Raw genomic sequence first — 21,536 nt, 5'->3', positions numbered from 1 at the left:
GGAGAGAGAGAGAGAGAGAGAGAGAGAGAGAGAGAGAGAGAGAGAAGGGGGGTTCGGAGGGTGCATGTTAGCAGGGTGAGGAAGAAAAGTAAACATTGCTGAAACCCACAGTTACCTGGGAAACATCAGGGCATACAGTGAAATATCAGTAAAATTCGACTACGTACAATTATAACGTAAAATAGTAACAAAAACAAGTAGTCGCTTTGGCCTGAGTGGGCGTGGTGAGGAAGAAGATAGGTAACTGTGATCAAATCGTGGGAAACATCTTGATATACAGTGAATTATCTACTAATAACTGTTTATGTTGAACTAAGATGTAAATTCGTACCAGGAGAAAATAGTTACATAGAGTTGTATCTAGTGCGCCCGAACCTGAGTGGGCGGAAGAGGAAGGAGAGAGAGACTGGGGGAATAAAGGGAAGAGTGGGAGAGGGGAGAGAGAGCCACCACCGTCACTACCACTACCACCCCTTCACCCACGCACAGAGCGGAGGAGTGAGAGGTTGGGGGGTGTGGGAGGAGGGATGTGATAGAGGTAGGGGTGGGTGGAGGAGTGAGGGTGAGAGGGAAGGGTGGAGGAGGAGGCGGAGGGGCGGACAGGCACTGAGGTGGTGGTGACGCGGCCTCAGTTCCCAGCACCTCGACGTCGAGAGCGGACGTGAACGTACCACTCTCTGAACTTGTCTGCTGGGTGCTACTCGCGCGCTCAAATTTGAACCCCCCACAATTTACCAGTGCTCACTTCCGTAACTCCACGCCATACAAGGATTTTAATTGACTGACCAACACAAGGAACAATGGCTTACTGTGTTATGTTATTATCTGTGGGATTTGTAAGGACTGATGGAAACTAGTGTGCGCGGTAGTGGAAGTAGCGTAGTGTTCAGCAGACTCAGGACTCCACGTGGGGCCTCGCAGTCCTCTCGCCAGGCCAACAAACCTCAGGATAACACGGCACCTTTGACTTGGGTGAGTGGACTTTATACATCATTTTGAGGTAATTCCTTCAGCCTGACATATTTTCTATTTTGTACTCATTGTTATCTTCAAAAGATTTTATTCAGCTTAAAAGTTTGGAGAGACCTTCCCAGCCTGGTAAGTTAGCCTTCATTTAACGCCGCAAGGAGAGGGTACTCGTAGGTAAAAATTTCCAAAGGTAGCAAGAACATAATAAAATACGCCTCATCTAACTGAAAGGACTGAAGTTAACATTGTTGCCTACTGTGTTGTGTTTAATCACATGATAGTGAAGCCTCTGTTAGCAGTTGTGGACTGGTAAAGTCACAGCACAGCAATCGCGTGTCTAACAGTTAGTTTTACTTGACCAGCTAATAACGAACGAAGCATATGCAATATTATTAAATAAAGGGTCTGTTAAGGTAAAATACAATCACCTACAGTATCAAGAACAAATAATAAGGGAATTTTAAACTCCTTGGTCATCAGATCAAGTTAACGCAAAGGCATCAGACAGGCTGCCACCTGTCGCACCCGCATGTCTGAATTTTCCTTCTAGATTATGCATTTGTCGGCGGGATTGGCCTCGGCTGGAGTGTGAATGGGGGCGTGAATATTAGTGACTTGACTTCTGGTCTGTGTGATGCTGTCGTTTCAGTACGATGACGTTTTTTTTTCCGTGTTTCATGATTATTTTATTTACCTTTGGGGAGACCTCGTGGTGAAAAGATTAGTTGGGTGCTATCTTTTCACCGCGGTTCTAACACCAGAAGAGTTTGTTCAAGTGAGAAATTGTAGTAGCTAAAGGGCTTATGGCTGGGATAACTTTGGCATATATTTTCATCTTCCCAAGACGGTTTTATTCAATTGTCATATGAATCTGAACCTGAGTGTTAATATTGTCACAATTGCTCCTCTCGCTGTCGGGACAGTTCTAGACAATTTAGCTGAGCCTAAATGTCGACAGTTTCAGTACATTTTAACACCAGACGATATCATTCTGCACAAAAAGAACCTCTCGTAGAGAAAAGGTTAAAACGTAGAAGAGCGCAGTGCTTTTCGCTCCCTTAATTTCCTTTCGTCCAGTTTTGGTAGTCTTCAGTTACATCAGACCCCCCCCCCCGACCCCCTCAAACTGCATATCTTTTTTTTCCCCAGTCTTCCCCAGTTGTGACATCCCTTTTCCTAATTCGTTATCCCCGTTTTCTGGTTCTGCTTACCCATCCCCCTATCTTCTGCGTATTATTTTACATCCCTCTCACTGCTTTACCATTTACGCACGTAAGCGTCGTTCTCTGTTCGGAAACGCTCAGTAAACGTCTGAGAGCCCAACATAAACACATTCTTTGCTTTGGTTCTCAGTCAAAATATAATCACTACGAAAATGCCGTCATGCTTGAAGGTTCCTGTTACTAACCGTTTTGCTGTTGCCGATTTGTGTTGTGAGATTCCGAGAAGTGTTGTGGGAACTAGATATACTGTACAGTGCAAGAGAGGTGACATAAACCATACCGGATATCATAATCATAGGCTCCGGTGTGAGAGATGGAAAAAAGACGTGTGATAAGTGTTAGAGTTATAGTGGATGCAACCAGTGTGCAGCAACAAACTTTTTAATGGTAAGCTCCATGCAGGATTCAGTCCACGCTCCACTCATTCACGTGGTTGCTCACGCATGGTCTGCATTCGTGCCTTGATAGCCAGGGGGGGGGGTAACGTCAATTTGGTAGGCTATTGATGATATGACTAGCCAGATCCAGAGGCCATTCTAGTAATACTAATTGACTAAGTGAAGTTTGACCTGCCAGCACATGCCAAAAGTTATGTGCTGTTGACTTGTTTCATGTGATTTATTGGTAAACTCCAACCCCATGACAGCGGTGGTGATATCAGAGAACAAGCAGTTAACTGTGAGAATTACTTACTGTGCGTTTAATTCAGCTAAAGTCAGGCGATTTAACTATGCTCAGAATCAACCTAGGGCACCAGAAGTGTTAAAAACTATCACGATTAACATTTCAGCAGAGAATGCTGAACACCGTATTATATCTTGACTTACGACGATCGATTTTATTTTTTATTCAGGTTCACTACCATTCAGTACAAGCCCTAACACTACAGGAAACGTTGTCGCTGGAGGCCAAACAAAATTGAATACATTAAAATCAAATAACTGTATATATTCAGCTCATTAAGACACCGCAGTAGGGTAGGTATGGCGACTGAAGGAGAGCGAGCGCCATGGCTCCTGCCCCAGCGTTGGTGCAGGGGTTACTAACAAGAACCACTAGTCCATTAGACCGCTACATTGACGCGTCACTCCTCGTCAGCCACCAGGTGCCGTATACATAACTTTCTTTGCCTTAAGTTGTCAAAGATTATATGATTTTTTATTAATGCCGATGGCTTCATTCATTCAGTTACCAAATACTCTACAACCACAGAAAATAAAGACAGGAAATATACGACCAAAAACATAGTGATTCATAATAATACTTGTACCATGAATATACGTTTATAACATGAATTGGCTAATACCCTTTATGAATACGGCCCAGGTTGCTGACGTATACCTGTCTACTCGCGTGAGAGATGCTGGCTACCTCATCGCCTCGATCGACGTGCCACTCTGATCATTCATCTTCTCGGGTGCGTTAGCCTAGCTTACCTGTACTGTGTGGGGTAGGTGGTGGCGACCATGTAGTGCTGCCTACTTCTGCCTTCACCTTTCTCATTGTATTTCATGTCGTCTTTTATTACTCTCTGCCCACTTCAGGTAAGACACAGGAAACCATTCACAACGCTAGATAGTAACCATATAATCACATTGAGGAATGAGTCGGAGCCTGCTATGGTTTCCCTGTTTACTGGGTGCGGCGCAAATGCAGTGTCCATCCAGAAACCAGACCTCCACAGTCAGCTGCAGGGGAACATCGATTCACTGCACGGGATTGCCCCGCAGGGGCGGTTGTTTTCCTGTGGTTGATGGGTCTGCTCGGTCAGTGGTCAGACAGGCGGGTTGACTGAAAACAACCTGTGTGTGTGTGTGTGCAGGTCTCATGATGTAAGCGAACACTGCTCAATTATTTAATGTTGTTTTCAAGTTAATCTTGTCACAAGAGGCTATATTTTGCATTAAACGTCGTTACTCCTTACTCGTGCAAGATGTCTAAGAATTTAGTTCGTAGTTTTGTTTCCCTTCACATGATGAAGTATAAAATTATGTGCTGTAACTGTTACTATTGTAGATTTTATAACTGCCCATACAGCATTGCACAACATTTTACAGTGTGTAACTTTAACATGGGCGTAAGGGGTAAGCGCGGAGCATTAAAAAAAAAAAAAAAATGCAGTGTAATAAAGGAAGGGACTCGGGTGGTCAGACGGGAAGGGTTAAAGGAAATGGTTAGGTCAGGTAACGAGAAGATACGGGTTGGGCTAAGAAAGGAAGGAAGAGGCTGACTAACAGGAAGGGCAGATTACACACTCCCAGATAAAGGTGCGTCACTGATACACCTGCATACAAAACACTGTATATAAATGTATATATTAGTCTTGCGGCCTTATGAGGGTGTTGATGTGAGGATATACTTAATATTTGCCAGGTTACTATCTTTTTTTTTTTTTTTTGTGCTATGATAGCCACCTAACCGTGTTAAAACACCACTAAATTTAATTAAACAAGTGAAAGCAGAATACAAAACATTATCCGGCCATTTGATAAGGTACCAGTTAACCCTTTCACAACAGTTTCTGGAACACGTCTTTATCATAGCATTTTTTTCTGTCTTAAGGCGATTTTATTCAGCTTTGGAAAGACTTTTAACACCTTTAGTCCAAACAGTGGTACCCTAAGTCGTATGTAGGATTTATATTTTTGCTGCTATCATATAATTCATCCAATTTAGGCGAAACCTCGTGTGGTGACTGAGTTATTAAAGGCTATATTGAACCTCTACAGTTCCAAAAGCCTCTTCTAGAATTTAAAAAAAAAAAAAAAAGTGTGATGGCAGCAAGAAAATATACAGACTTAAATACAGTGTGCGGAGTCAGATGGAGGTCCGGTGAGAAGGCAACCCTGCTCTTCCACCACCCCTATGTTGTCAGCCCACAACCCACTTATCGTCTCATTCTCCACCCTTCCACCCTTCCACCACCCTGTCCTACTCTCCACTTTCGTCTGGCACTTACTACTCACGCTGCCTTCTTCATTCTCCTTTCTCCGTTACACTACCTCTTCTCATTCTCCTCTCTACATTACAGAACCTTATTTCATTTTTCACTCATATCTAACACTGCCGACATACCCACCTACTGTGCCTTATTCGCTCTACTTCACACTGTCCCAACCACCAAACTTTTTTCTCCACATTATCTTACACTGTCGACCTCACTCTGCAAATTCACACTGTGCACTGCATCTTACCTCCTTCTTCAAAATCTCACAGCACTCACACCACACATTCTTCATTGCCTTACTGTCTCAAACACCTTACTAAACTTTTCCTCACACTAACTATAACCTACTTCATCTTATCTAGGCTCCTCATATGTCCAAACCACTCTATAGTACAGTACTTTATCTTTCATGCTGTATTACACCATCCTGTACCCTACCCTGCCCTCAGCATCTCGCCACAATCTCCTCTCCACCCTCTCCCCCCCTCTCCCGACCCGAGACTGCCCACCCTCCATCATCCCGCACTCTTTGTCCTCCCTCTCACTGCCCCTCATCTCTCTCCTTATCTCACCCACCCAACCCGGCTCTCGTATATCTCGCACAAATTAGTGTTTATCATCGCCTCTCTCACGGTGCACCAATCACTCTCTTTTCCTCCTGCGTTTATCTTATTTTTTTCCCACTCTTCTTTTGTCCTCTTTCCCCTCCACCTATCGACGTCATGTAGAGCTGCTGGGTGTGTTATCAACGGGTCTTCCAGCGGATGTGATGACACCAGTTGGCCCCCACCTGCTTCCTCGGCCCTCTCTCCTCTCCTCGCTCCCTCATCTACCAAAGGTCCCTTATTCACACCCCGTAGCCTACCCAACCCTTTATCAATCACAGTCACAACTCAAAAGTCCAATTGAATCATGATACTTCCTCGGTTATCTCCTCTTCCCCTCTACACTTCCCTCACTCAAACCTACACATCGTCTACCCAACCCTTTATCGGTCTCACACACTCTTAACATACTCAAAGTCCCATTGCATCATCTTACCCATGTTTCTCTCTCCTCTCTTTCATCCACACATTCCTCACTCACACCCACACATAGCCTACCCAACCCTTTTATCAGTCTCACACAAGCCTAACACAGTCGTAATCCCATTGCATCACCAAACTCATGTTTCTCACACTCGTGCCGGCCCCCACGCACTTCTCACCCACGCCCACGCCACACCCACTCACCTACGTCACTCCCCCAGCACACTCAGAATACGTGTTGTTCACCCATTATTTTCTCCCTCGCTCACACAGATCCTCCACCCCACGCCATAGTACACACACACACACACACACACACACACACACACACACACACACACACAAAACTATACCACATAAACACACTCCTACAACACACCCACACACCCTCCCTTTGCACACACCCTCAAAAAAAAGCCCCGTTGCAAACACACACACATATACGCACCCTTAATTTTGTCCCACGCCCATACCTACCCACGCAGCCCCGACCCACACACACACACACTCATTACACACCCCCTCACCGCCGCTCGCACGCCCACACCGGCCCTCCCTGCCCTCTCTCATTTTCATCGACTTATCCATCCTTCACCCTCCCACTCGCGGCACCCACTGCAACTTTCACCTGGGGGTTATACCTGCCGGGACACTACGGTATGGAATAATTGCAGGGGAGGGGAGGCTGGCTGGGTTACGTAGGAGGGGAAGGAGGTGGAGGAGTGTGGGAGGGAGAGGAGGGTTGGTTAAGGGGAGAGAGTTGATGAAATAAGCGTGGAGATTATATTACGAGGAAGTGCATGAATTAAATACAAAAAAATGGAAATCAGTGTTAGAGAGGTTGGAAGACGTAGGAGGGGAAGGGGAGGGAGAGAATTGTTGGATAGTGGGTGATTGGAGGAGAGAGAGAGAGAGGGTTGAAGAAATAAGCATGGAGATTATATTACAAAGTAGTGCAAGGAAAGCAGACAGTAACAGAGCTACTGATACTTTCGAGTGTGGTACTTAGAAGACTATGACAATGATACGTAATGCTATAAGGGGAAGATAAGAATAACAATGCAGGAAGGCTTTGGGAGGTGGAAGTGGATAGATGGAGGGGAAAAAATTGTGGAAATCTGTGTTAGGGAAGTTAGAACACATAGCTAGAAAAGAGAGGAGAGTTGTTGGATGTTGGTGGTAGGGGGAGAGAGGTGTGATGAAATAAGCCTGGACATGAGTTTAAGTGAAAGTTCGTGGGGGAAAATCCAGGTGGACCCTTTCCTATTAACCACACTATTTTAAAAAGTAGGAGAGGAGGAAGAAGGAGGGGGAGAGGAGTCTGATATCGGTGGTGGGGAGAGGGGAAGGCTTGATGAAATAAGCGTGGAGATTATTGCAGGTGGAAGCGCGTGGAGGAAAAATCAGGTGGAAATCAGTGTTGGTGAGACTGCTTGGACGTGGGATGCGAAGTGGTGTGGTCATGCGCAGTGAAGAGAGGTGGAGTGGAAGAGAAGGGAGGGATGGTTAGGAGGAAAGCTGTATTGGACGTGGGCGTTACAGAGAACAGAGTACATAGAGGAGAAGTTGTGTGGAAGAGTTTAGATGGGTTTAGTTAATGGGGAAAAGAGCTGAAAGAAGAAAAAAATTTGAGTGGAAGACAGTTTAGTTTGCTGTAGAAGCATATACCGCTACTGACTTAGTGACAGTATTAGAGTAGATCCAGACTTAAGTTATTGCAAGCTAGAGGTAAGAAAACTTGGTATTCTGAAGCTACTTGTACCAAGAGATTTGACAGAAGAGGTTTGTTTGGGAGAGATTAGGCAGGGAGATATGCGAGAACAGAGATGAGAGACTTGGTTGGCTGGTGAGTGAGTGAGGTTGAGGGATGTACAAGGGTCTAGGAGGGTAATAATAGGACGGGGTTAATGGTGAGGGATGAGGCGAGCAGAGAGCAGGGAAATGAGACCCATTGAGGTTGGCTGGCTTATGGTTAACCCCGTAAATCCGGTGACGTTCTACAGTATTCGCTTTGTTCTTGTTGCATCCATACGATTTAACTCAGAGTAGAAGTGAGATCCTTTATACGAACTGGGGAAATAAAGTCTGCTGTATAGCTAACTCTGTCCTTGGGTGAATAAAATCGTCCGGAGAAAGAATTGACAAAACACACACACACACACACACACACACACACACACACACACACACACACACACACACACACACACACACACACACACACACACACACACCGGATTCAAGTGGCTGAATAATGAATGTATAGCTACTGTGTCGTCGAGCCCCATCCCGCAGACACACATGTTATGGCTAGGCAAAGATGCTGACGATTGAGAGACAGGCTACTGACTCGTATCTTCCCATATCCGGTACTTGAAAAACTTGGATGTCAGCCTTGTGGATCTTATTTTTATTTTTTTTTTTGTAATCGTGACAATATTAACACTCTCTGGACCCCGTGACTTACTCTCTGCTGAATAAAATGTGTTAAATAGAATAATAGAGTTGTCCCGACTATGAGAGAGGTTCCATTACTCACTAAATGAAAATCACCTGGCGTAATTATAGCAAAGGACGTGAAAATAAATGCAGGTGTATGCAGCGTGGTTGTCCAGGTATAAAAATATTACTACATAAGGTGTTAATATATATAACCCAGGGTACTTAGTGATTACATCGGAAACACCTGCCTGCCCTGGCCGAGAAGCCTTCCACATTCCTCTCCACCCACCTCCACCCATTGGTCATGATGGGCGGGAGGGGTGGGGATAATGATCTTGGGATGGGTGGGGTAAGGAGCAGGGACGGTGGTTAGCGTGTGTGTGCGGTCAGTGAAGGGAAGAGAAGGGGGAGAGGGGAAGGGGAAGGGTAGAGAGGGTGGGGGAGGGGGTAAAGAAGGTAAGGGGGAGGAAAAGGGTAGTGGGAGGGAAGGGCGTGGGCTGGGAGGAAGGAAAGGAAAAGAGGGTTACGAAGATAGGGTAGGTTGGTTGGGTTGGAGAGATTTCAGCTGAAGGAATGTTTGGCCGGCGCGTGGGCTGCGGGGAAAGGAGAGGTTGGTGTGGGTTGTGGGTTTGGATAGAAAGAAAAGGTTGAGGAGAAAGAAGAATGGAACTGTGAGGAAAGGAGACGAGAGATATTCACCTGCAGGAATGCTTGGTGGACACGTGGACTGTGGAGGAAAGGAGAGATTGGAATATAAGATGTAAATGTAGTAAGATGTTGGGGGTTTATGGGAAAGGGGAAGAATGGAGTTTGAGGTTGTGAGGAAAAGAGAGATGAAGTGACATGCGTTTATGAGTTGGGATGAAAAGAAATGGATTTATTTATTTATTTATTTTTAGTTTGGAGAAAAGAAAGTTGTGGTGAAGGTATCTATGTGAATTAGAACAGTGGGAGGCTTTAGCTGGGAAAATGAGACAGGAAGATGCTCAAGTTTTAAGGAGGGAAAAGAGAATGACGTGGGTTGTGGAAGTGTAAGAATTTTTTGGCCGTGGAAAACAAAAAAAAAAAAAAAAAAAATAGAGACGAGTATCAATGATGAAAGACCAGAAAGAGGGATAAACAGGAGAACAGCGGAAACAGATTAAACAGTAATTAAGGGAAAGAGTGTAGGAGGAAACGGTATGGGTTCTGAGGAAGGGATAGGAAATGAGGAGGATGTGGAAAGGAGGTGGTCGTGAAGGGGACAAAGAGGATATGAGTGGACTGTGACTCGTGAGGAAGGAAAAAGATAGGAGAGAGAGAGAGAGAGAGAGAGAGAGAGAGGGGGGGAATAAATCTTAAACACGTCTTGGGTTCCAACCACTGCATCGAGATTACCACCTTTACTTGGTAGTTTATCAGGGTCTCCATTTTTTTTTTTTTTATAAATTTATGACGCGGATGAATTTGTTTTTATTTATGACAAGGATGAGTATGTTACATTTATGACGAGAATGAGCATGTTTCATTTATTTCGGAGATGAGTCTGTTGAATTTATGACGAGGATGAGTTTATTTTAGTTACGACATCTGCAGACGATTCTTTTCAGCTTTGAGTACACTTTTTCCGACTGGAGGGATTACGTATAGCTACTTTGGCCTTTATCACTCCGGTTCGTCTTCATCTTTTTCATAACATCTTCAGGCGAATTTATTTAGCCTTGGAGAGTTAGATTATAGCCATATTTAAGTCTTCATTATATTGGCGGGATTGAGGTAGAGTTTTCAAAGGGGTGTGTAACAATTTTAGACTAGTGATTTACTTTCAGCTGGATATACTGTAGTCGTCTGGGCTTTAGCTGAGTACTAGAGTTGTCCAGACCATATAAGGGCCAGTGGTGCCAGTACTAACACGCTCAGGAGACTAATAGCGTCTGGAGGTAGTTGGAATAAACAAGACTAGAGTTATACTGACCACAAGAGGGTTCAGATATTAGAGGAGGACGTGGGTTGTGGGGAAGGAAATGGATGGCAGACATCCTTTACTGATACGCGGAAGGGGAGATTTGTATTTCTTTCTTTATTTATTTTTGTAAGTGCCATGGCAGGTTGCCGGAAAAGTGTGGTGTAGCACCGGGAAAAGTTAAAAAAAGAAGGCTTATGATTAATGGGAGAGTCAGAAATTCTCCGAAAATTAAAGGAAAAAATTGTTAGCTGGTATTCATGTAAGTGGCTTTTAAAAAAATATTTCGAGATAATCTCATTACCGGATTAGCCCCTTCACTTCGATGACGTGTTGCTGTCGTTATTCTTGCTTCCTCCAGACGATTTTATTCAACTTCGGTAACATGTTTTTACTGGAGGGGTTAATGAAGGCTGTATCTAACCCTTCCATTTCGAAAGTCTCCCCAAGGCAGAATAAGATCGTCCGGATAGCAAGAATAAAATGCAGAAATAAATAATCGTTGTGAAGGGTTAAAGTTAGGTTCGAACGAGAGGGATCAGCTAGGAAGCCAAATTGAGTGAAATGTAAATATTTTTATCGTGAACACGGAAACTTAATCCATTTAATTCGTATGTTCTTCATATTACATAAAAAAAAATCGTCACTCGCAGTGCCTTAAATTTTGAAATACAGGTGAAGAATTAGGGAATAATCGGATGTACAGTACAGTATTTCCACACGAACTCCAGCGAGATGATTTTATTTTTTATGACGGATTACCTTTCATAATTGTATAATTCATTTGACACCCATATTCTGCGGATAAAACATTTACGTTATTAGAAACTGTATCTTTCATTTATGACAGCCAGATTCTGCGGAAATATACAGTAATTTGTTACTCAAGAGCAATTTGTTGACGTCGGCGGTGGTACAGATGGCAGTGGGCCGATTCGGTCCCGACACTCATTCATCTCCAAATCGTTCCGGTAAGATACTGTATGTTAGGTTAAATTAGGTTAGGTTGAATTAAGCCAAGTTGTGTTATGTAAGGTCAGGTCATACAGATTAGGTTAGTAAGGACGAACGACAGGTGACAGATTGACCATACAGTTGAGTCGACTTGGTGGATGCCCGATTGCCACGGTTTGCGTGGAAAACTTGAGGATGTAGGCTACAGTGTATATCTTCAAAATAATGTATTTCAGTAACTTTTTAAAGCTATCCCAGTGATAATTACGTTATAGTTTACTGAGAAAAGTTGTAAATTCTAAGCATGAGAGCCCTCTTGCATTATCACTGTATTTTCGGTTTCATTTTCCACATAAGCTATGGTTTATTTTCTGATAATAGTACATGATTTAAAATTAACAATCGTTCAGAAGTAACTTACGAAACAACCTACGGAGAAGCATCACCAGACGTGCCCAAAACAAAGTATACATAGTAATCGAAAAGAGCATCATCCCAAAACAGTTTATGATAAATACAATGCAGAAAAAGTCGAATCATTCTAAACACGCATAAGTAAATTACATAAGACTGGGTTTTTCGCCTTTTGTAAAAATTTTTAGTCAAAAGCAGTTTATTGACTTTTACTTAATCAACTTTTAGACTGCAGCTACGTGAGAAATCCACCGTAGCCCAGTCAGGCAAACAAGGAAACGGTGAGATTATAAACCGTTCTATCAAGTGAGAACAATTGTCTGTTTTTATCGTGGGTGGCGGTGGTGGGTGGGAGCGAGGTGTTATCAGTAGGGAGGGAGGCTGTGTGTGTGTGTGGGAGTGGGAGGGGCGGAAATACAGCGATAACTCATTACCTGATAGCTGATACAATGTTGGGTAGTTTTTGTCGGTATTGTGTCACCGATTTTTCTCCCAAGGGTTGCGTCACTTACCGGTACGCATGCACATACGTAAGCCACATACGTATGCACATATTTCATTCACTTACTGGTTTAGCCTACTCTTCACCTTGTGGCTTACCGTTTAACGTTCGCCTTCACAACGAGAGTCCTTCCTTGAGATGAATAAACTTGTCTTGTGGCAGACTGTTATCCGTATAGTCTTGAAAACCGTCGAACTACCAGCAACACGTCTGCTTTCTATGAATATTAGGCAACAACCTCCTTCCGATCAGGGATAAGGGGGTGCGTGAGAGTAGAAATAAGGATAACGAGCGTACACCATTATTATTATTATTATTATTATTATTATTTTCCTGCACTGCCACACGCCTTTCCATTTACAGTGCACTTCGTATTTTATTGTTTCACCCACCTTCTCACTTTCCCACCAACTTGCCCTTTCTAACTCCTTCAGTACGATGACATCGGTAGGCTACGTTATTGAGATGGGCACTCGTAGCATTGAGATAAAAGTTTCATGAACCCCTATACAGTACTGCTTATTCTTGCTGCCCCTACTTCTTTCGGTTTTATCTCTTCACTACGGTAGCATTTTTTAAATTTTATTCCTGCTAGCTGCCCAATAATAATAATAATAATAATAATAATAGCTGCATTTTAAGGGAAACAACTGATGTGCCTTAATGCAGGGGGTCATACACGTACAAGTTGCGATGTAGTCAACAGACACAGGACATAATATACAGCATCTTAACTTCGTACAGTGAAACAAATCAGTTAAGGTGATATAATTGGGCCAATCCTTTGTCCGTTTGGGCCTCGAGATTTTCCCCAATTAAGCAAATTCTTTCATCGGTTGTGTAGAGGTTTATGAAGATTGGGTGTAATGTTTAATACCGGTACGTTCTCGCTCCTACCGGACGATTTTATTCAGTGTAGGAGAACTCCATTGTGAAGAAGTTAATGAAAGGTATATCTTCCCTCTCCATTTCGAACAGTAGCTCCTTACATGAATAGAAGGTCTCTAGAGGCAACAAAAATGACATTTGCGGTAAGTTAGGAGATTAATTGGGTTAACAGATTAGTGTTTCAATGACAATTATGATTAGCGAGATTATTATTATTATTAAGAGTACCGGATGCAGGGTGGTGGCTGCATGTGCTATGGTTGGCGACAGTACAGTATCATACTCACACTTCCTCACTCTCTCCATCACTTCACCCTCCCTCATTCTCCTTCGACCTTCCCATCACCTCACTCTCCCTTGCCTCATCACCTCACCCTCTTTCCCATCATCACCTCTCACTTCATCTTCATTTCCTCACCCTCCTCCCCACCATCACCTCTCACTTCCTCACTCTACATCCATCAATTCACCTCTCCCAGCTCTCCTTCCCATCACATCACTCTTTCTCACTTTCCTTCCCATCACATATTCCTTCAACCTCGTTTTCACTTCCTCACCCTCCTTCCCCTCATGTCACCCTCCCCAATACCTCACACTCCCCATACCCTTCTTCCCATCACTCTACTCCTTCACCCTCAATCCCATCTTCTCACACTCCTTCACCCTCCATCCCAAATGCTCCCACTCCCTCACTCCCCATCCCATCACCTCACACTCCCTTACTCTCCTTCACAGGCCTCACTCTATCACACTCCTTCCCATTACATGAAACATATTTACCTTTTTATTACTGTTCCCTAGATTTACAGAATATATAGCTATCCTAATGGTACTTTGTTTAAGAATGTTGCAGTGATATTCAAGATGGTGCAGAACTGTTTTCATTTTACGAGTTGTACTTATTTCCATGCACTGTAAAAATGAATTCATAATTAGCAGCAGCCCACAAAGATCCCATTATATACCAACATTTGTACGTATGTACGGTACACTGTTGAATGATTTATCTTTGATCAAGAAGGTAATGTCAAGAAATTGATTCAATATAACAGTATTACACCTTCTTAAGAACTGGATGCTGATACTTATAAGAAAATTTAGATCAGATACTTGCATTATATTGTAATTTATGTAAAAATCTAGAGCAAAGGGAGGGGAGAGGATGTTAAGCATTCTCTATGATGGTAGCATGATAGAGAGAAAAGAAATGATACTATATTTTCAGAGTTATGATGCTTGCCAGATAGAGCTTGTGCTGACTCTGACTTTATCATGGACTAATAAATGTTATTTTCTTGCAGATATTCAAATGGTGAAGATGCGCACAACTGACATCATGAACCAGGCAGCTGCAACAGCTGGAGGTGGCTCAAGTTTGTTGGCTCTTGGAGGAGCAATCACTCCCAGCAGCACTAAAGGTTCACCAGAGGCCAAACCTTCACCTGGTCTAGCCTTTGACCTCTCAGCAACCTACAGTCAAATAATACAACAGGTGGCCGCAAAAATTTATCCATATGACCCTGCCTCTATGGTAGCTTCATTGGCAGCCCTTGGCCCAGCATCTCATCTGCCTCTGGCACTAACAGCTCCACATGCACTGTCACTCACTGCCAGCAAAGCTGCTGCCAGTGCTGAGAAATCATCAATGACTGCAGGCTTACCAACACCCACTGCCCTGAATATGGTATGGAAGCCAGAAGAAAAACAAGAAGTTACCAAAGTAAAGGAAGAAGATGGAGAATCTGCCCTGGATCTAACAACTCAGGGTTTAAAGTCATTGTATTCATCTTACCGACGAGCAACCCTGGATGACATTAAACCAAAGATTGTTGAAGATCTGTGGATTGAAAATGACATCAAGTTGACATGGACTGATTCCCGAGTAGCTGCATATAACCCTGCTCAAAAGCTGTTCATGTGCGTTGACTGTGAGTGTGTTGGGTTTCTCTCACGAGTAGCTGAGCACTGGCTAGGTGCTCATGCTAACCTGAGAGTATTTACTTGCCCACGGTGTCCATATACCTCTGCATGGTCTCGGTGTGTCAAGATGCATTTGACAAGACAACATAATGAACAGTTTGCTGACATCAATATGTGGAAAGAAAATTCTACTTTAATGGAAGTAACTAGGCTCATGCAAGAGTTACGGAATAAAGTAGAAAACAGAATTGATTCGAGCAATACCCTCGCAGACAAGCGATTCTATTGTCCACACTGTCCGTATGCCACTGACCGTCGTGATCTATATACACGTCACGAAAACATCCACAAAGATGACAAGCCTTTCCATTGTTACTTATGTTTCAAGCAGTTCAATCGAGCAGACCACGTGAAAAAACATTTTGTCCGAATGCATCCAGAATTAGATTATGACATCTCAAAAATTCGCAAGCAGCAAGGAGCTGGACGAGGAGCAGGACGTTCTCCACCATCTCCTGTCACACCGGTACCTGTGGAAGCACCAGCACCACCACCACCACCACCACGGCCAGTCACTCCTGTCCCCTCACCTCCCACTGTAGCTTCACCAGTGCCATCACCACCCGCTGTTACTTCTGAAGCTTCAGTTGAAGATTTGACCCCATTAAGTGCTCCCTCAACTCCAGAAGATTGTAGTCCAGCCTCTCCAGAAGCAGTCATGACCATGGGCATTGGAGCAAACATGATGTCGGGTATGGAGAGCCCTGAGCCTGGTCGCAGTCGCCGGCGTGGAGAGCGAGCCTACACTTGCCCTTACTGCCATTGGTCTGGCAGTGATAACTGGTGTCTCAAACGGCACATGAATACACACATCAAACCTTTCGCCTGTGTAATGTGTGATTACAAGGCTGCACGAGCAGAACGTCTCTCAACCCACGTGTGGAAGGTTCACAACAAGAGGATCTGCAACAAATGCAACTTCCTGGCTGAGACACAGGAACGCTTACTTGAGCACACACGTGAAGAACAGTAAGTACCATATTAGAATAGTACTGTGTGTAACCCACAGTCCATCTGATATCCAGTATTATGAATACTAACAGTTCAAGATATGTGGTACTAGGGAGGAACTAATAATGCAGTTTCTGCATGTGCCCAAATTACTGTACCATCTCACTATGTTTGATTCCTACATTTCTCACTTCATTGTGTGGGGGAGTCTTCTTTATATACCACAATGCTTGACAGCACTGGTATAATGCAGTTTCAACATTTACACTGCTTTTACAAATTTTCATCTTTCCATCCATTTATCAAGTGCTCATCCAGTATGTTACACCATTACTTTAGGTTGTTGTGCTTTCAGATGCCATCATATTTTCTTTTATTAAGTACTGGGATGTAGGAACTGTCTTATACTGCAGTCTTGTCATCATCATTATTCCACTAGTACCTTTTACAATACTGTACTACTGTAAGGTGAAATTTCAGAATGGTAATTCAGAGATTATTAGTGAACAGGATTTCAGTATTTGATTAGACCAGTAATGTATCATTATGTATTAGGTTGTAAAATATTATTCAAATGCAGTTCTGTGATCATCGTCTATTAATGTGTACAAATTCCTTCCCCAGCCACAACAACCCATATTCACGCCGCTACATCTGCTCATCATGCGTCCTCACCTTTGACACCCGCCCAGCTCTTGAGACTCACCAACATCTTTGCCATCCCCACTTGAGCAATTCTAATACTCCAGCACTATCTCCCCTTCCAGCAGAACAAGAAGTTGCACATGATCTCTCTCTGAAAGGTGCGATGAAGCTGAACTCAAGCCAAGAATCACGTGCTCATTCCTGCCCCATTGATGAATGTGGATACAGTACAGATAGCAATGGATCACTCGCAGACCATCTGCGTAGTAAGCATGGAGAATCTGGGAATTCTTGCTGCCCTCATTGTGGATACCAGCTGACTCATGATGAACTGTCAAGGGATCATTGGCTAACTCACCACAGTGAGGTTTGTGCTGCTTGTGTTCATGTCTTTACTGCTGTTTATGGTCCACAACTTTGGAAGAAGGTACATGTTCGTCCTACTTCTCTTGAGAGTCCACTGGATGCAATTGTCACTGGATTAAACAGGAAACGTACGGCTGCTGAAGTACCTCCACAACAATTAGAAAAGACACCTGTTGTCTTTGTTCCATCACCTATTGTGCACAGAGATACGCCATCTCCAGATTCTGACATCCAGGACACAGACAATGAACGTTTCAACAAACGATCAAGAAAACAGAGCTGTCCAAAAAAAGTTATAACTGTAGCAGAGGAAGGATCAAATAATGCAGCCTCACCCACTGTTATGCGCAAACGAAGCTCACTCAGAACACGACGCAGGGCAGTGCTCAACCGCCCTGGCTTCTTGAGTCGCCAGTGTCATAGGTGCCCTCGTCGTCCCATCTTTGCCTCCCGTGCTCGTCTACAGCTACATGTCAAACGTAATCATGGCCGCCCTGTCAATGGTCGACGTATTCAGCCTCATAGGGACCAGCTTGCGCCTCTCACCTCACCGGTTCATTAACAGAACTACTATATTTTGTATTATCTCAGTACAACGGGTAATCAACAGCATGTATTTTTTGCAGTAATGTAAGGATCTTTGCTATTATTCTTTATCATATTAGCTAATATGACCAGTAACATTGCTCAGCTCATTTTCTAAAGTGTGCAAGGAAACATTGGTTTGCAGTTGCTTTCATGCCATTAGTAGAGTAAGTTTGGTACTATGCCAGTTTGATACAATGAACATCAGTTCAATTTCCATAATTTGGATGGTTAAATAGCATAGAATTAATGAGGAATATTCAATTACCTTTGATTCCTGCCCCCCAAAATGTATATAGGCTACATGTAACATATTTATCCTTCCATGAATTATTCCAGTTTCTTGTCCAGAGGCATATTCTCATGAGAATGCCTCTAAGTCACGTAAATACTTGAAACTCTCAAGTACAAGTACCACAAAAACCTATTGTTGTCAGCTCTGCATTTAGGTTTATATTTATGGATGCAAGGTACAGTACTAGCTAACTGGTTCATATCTGTGGTTAATACTGTTCTGTATTTTTTAATGCTGAACAAGATATGAGTAATGTTAGCCTCCTTTGTTAAACAGCAAGTTTTGAAAGTTGGTTGTGATTAAGTTAGTGACTCCTACTCTGGTTGTGGGATTGTAAATGATTAACATTTAAGAAATTTATAATGCATATGAGTTATTCTTCAAAAATTACTAAGTACAGTAACTCCCTTTATTCTTGCTGTATGGTATTCAGTCAATCGTTAACTTATTTTGGCTACTCCAAAAATTATATGTACTAGTAATGGTAGCTGCAACCCTTGGCTCATAGGACATAGACCTACTGGACATCAAGAATGATTAGTGTTGAGATTATAATGTTTATTTTTAAACTAACTAAAATTATGCACTGGATGTATGAAAGGTTAAACAGTTAAGGCAGCACTGCTCATCTGAGATGAATGGTACTTTGTCCTGTTTTTGATATTTTTCAGCACAGCGCTGCAGCAGGCAGCAGATCAGTTACATACTAGTATATTGTTTGGCTACCAGAGTAGGTCAGGACGGAATGAAGGGAGTTCACTATATCGTATTGCTTACTAAAGATCCCTTAACAGCTTATGTTGGGTTACATCTCCTTATGTGGGATGTAATAATTTTATTTTCAAGCATTATAGCTGATAACCAGGGTAATATGAAGATAGAGGAAATTAACCTACATACAGCATTGCTGAAAAGTGGTAGAAGCTTACAGTGATGAATATAACTGAAAGAGTATAAAACCTGCTCTGAGAGAACCATGAGTTACAGGATTAATATGTATGTAGTTGTTGGATTTAGAATTCACTTGTTTTCAAACTGATTCAAGCCAAAGATTTTGTTGATTTTTTCAATACTGTATTTGTGACTCTGTTATGCTTTGTTGTTACAACTCAATGGATTTCTGTGATTATTGTTATGGATACATTGTCTATTGATTTGAGCTTGTAGGCTGTTTAATTATGGTCATGGTCTACTGAGTGTACTTAACTTTCTGACCTCTGTAACACTTGGAACGTTAAGTTATGTGCGTGACTCTTTACTTAAGTCTTCTAAGTCTTGTCAAATGGTTGTAGACTTGGCCTTCTAGTCAGAACTGCTGCCAAAGTATTAATATTTAAATTATTGAAATAGATGCCTGGCACTGTTGTGATCAGTACTATACTGAGCAGAAGTCTTTGGTGCTATCTTGCATAAATATCCACTATACTGTACTGATTATACTGTAAATTAATGATTTCACGGATATTTTACACAGATGATATTAAATATTCATGGAGTCAATCTGAATCAAAATTCTTCAGTCATAGTAGCATACCAGGTTTCAAGTAACTCAGTGAGATAATAAATATGCTCAACAGGTATTGTGCCTATCAAAAGAAGTTTGTTATACCCTACGCTGTAAATAACTGATTGTGAGATGAGGAATTAAGGTTTCTTTTTATAACACAGCTCAGGATTGTAGTTGTGAATGATTACCTAAGCAAAGCAAACTCAACAAAGGATGATGTTTTAATAATCTTTATCAAGATCATACAATAAGTTATTAAAATTTACTTAATACAGTAATGTAAATAAACATCGTCGTTTGTTAGGCTGGGGATATTAAGCATCCTAGTTTTTTTCCTATGAAAGAATCTAGCAATGCTGAAATAGTACCTGGTGACAGTTTTAGACTTTTAAGATTTGGCAGATTTCACAGAAGAAATGAATTGCAGATTAAGGTACTTTTCTATCACTAATGTTTAAATATCCTACAGTATAACCTTTGATGAAAGCCTGTTAGGTGCAGTAAAGGTCCTTTTATCTAACCTTATATTTTTCAGTTACTACAGTTATCTATGATTTGCTCAAAGAAGTTTTAGTTATATTTTATCCATATAACCGTTTAATAAATACTCAGAGAGAATCATCTGTAAAGGTGATAAAATAAATTCCTGAACCCTCATCCAAGCTCTTGTTCAAATCCTTCATCTAGTTCCAGTTTACTTTCCTGTATATACTGAATGTGATTCCCTCACTTCATTCATAATCTGCCTCTTATTTTCATACCACTGAACTTTTAATCATGCATCCATGAGCCAATCTTCTATAGTTGTGAATCCATTCATCCAATCACTGCTATAATATAATTTTGCTATTCATGCTAGCACCATATTGCTTCATTCAGTTAAGAGGAGACGTCTTATGGTGAACGGGTTAATGGAGTTGGTTCTAACATCATCACCTGACATCTCCCTTTGGCTAAATAAATAAATTAGTCTAGCAATGACAACAGTATTCAAAGAAGAAAAAAAAAAAAGAAAATGTAGTCACCTTCAGTTTTTCCATAGTCAGACATAACATTAGATGGGAATGATATGGTATTAACTTTTTATAATGACCGCTAATTCCAGTGCCCTGCTGGTTGGTTAGAAGGACTTTTATTGTATCTGACCTATGAAAATATGGGGGGGAGGGGGATGTTTAAAATTGTTTGTCTTCCCAGTTTTTCACCTTTTGTGAATGAAGCCGCTACCAAAATAAATTAGTACTGTAAGGTTTTGCTCATAACTGTCTGATATTTAACATATAATCAAGATGCAGTACAGTGTAAAAACAGTCCTGAAACAACTCTTGCCCCTCTTGAATGTATTGGTTATCATACACTAATATTCATTCTATTACTGCAAATTAAATTCAGTTTCTTCAAGATTACAGGGACAGCCCTCTTACAAAGTATCTTATGAGCCAGCAAAAGCCTTCAATTTTTTTTTCTTCTTCTTAATTTAATCTTTATTCTTTTTTTCTGTTCATTAATTTACTTCATACAGATAAATAAAACTTATATTAAAGATAAAATAAGTAAATGCAAATGAACCAACTGAATTTTGCTGAAAGATGAGAAATATATCATGGCCTGCATTCATCAGGACTTTTACTGTCAATTGTTTTATATTTTACTGCACTGCCATATCTATGGTAACAGTTTGGTCTCATCACTTAGTGGTCAGATTAACCCTTTCTGTCTGATGCTAACTTTCAGTTTTATTTTTACTACCTCCAGACACTTTAATTCAACTTCTGTTTTAAAAATGAAGGTGTTTGAGTTCCATCTACCCCTTCACTACAGATGTTCTCCCCAAAGCTGAATAAGACTGTCATGAAGTAGCAGGAATAAATCAGTAAAACATGTCACCAGAACTGAAG

At 42.0% G+C, this 21,536-nt stretch overlaps 1 protein-coding gene across 1 annotated transcript; it reads left to right on the top strand.

Moving 5' to 3' along the window:
* The first annotated feature begins 884 nt into the window (after positions 1–884).
* chn (zinc finger transcriptional factor charlatan) lies at positions 885–17,813 on the top strand. Its single transcript, XM_080273758.1, has 3 exons — positions 885–972; positions 14,611–16,258; positions 16,865–17,813. The coding sequence occupies exons 2-3, from the start codon at positions 14,619–14,621 to the stop codon at positions 17,811–17,813; spliced, it is 2,589 nt and encodes an 862-aa protein (XP_080129884.1). The 5' UTR covers positions 885–972; positions 14,611–14,618.
* The last annotated feature ends 3,723 nt before the right edge of the window (positions 17,814–21,536 follow it).

The sequence above is a fragment of the Coenobita brevimanus genome, chromosome 55 (assembly GCF_032717465.1).
Source record: "Coenobita brevimanus isolate Jiangsu-jjx chromosome 55, ASM3271746v2, whole genome shotgun sequence".
Classification (NCBI taxonomy): Eukaryota; Metazoa; Arthropoda; class Malacostraca; order Decapoda; family Coenobitidae; genus Coenobita; species Coenobita brevimanus.
This window is presented reverse-complemented; position numbering and strand designations above follow the sequence as displayed.

Bases quoted from the DNA above. Each gene is read 5' to 3' on its own strand.
- chn (XM_080273758.1), top strand. From the start codon at position 14,619: ATGGTGAAGATGCGCACAACTGACATCATGAACCAGGCAGCTGCAACA. The intron at 16,259-16,864 runs GTAAGTACCATA...TTCCTTCCCCAG, and splicing joins GAGCACACACGTGAAGAACA to CCACAACAACCCATATTCAC.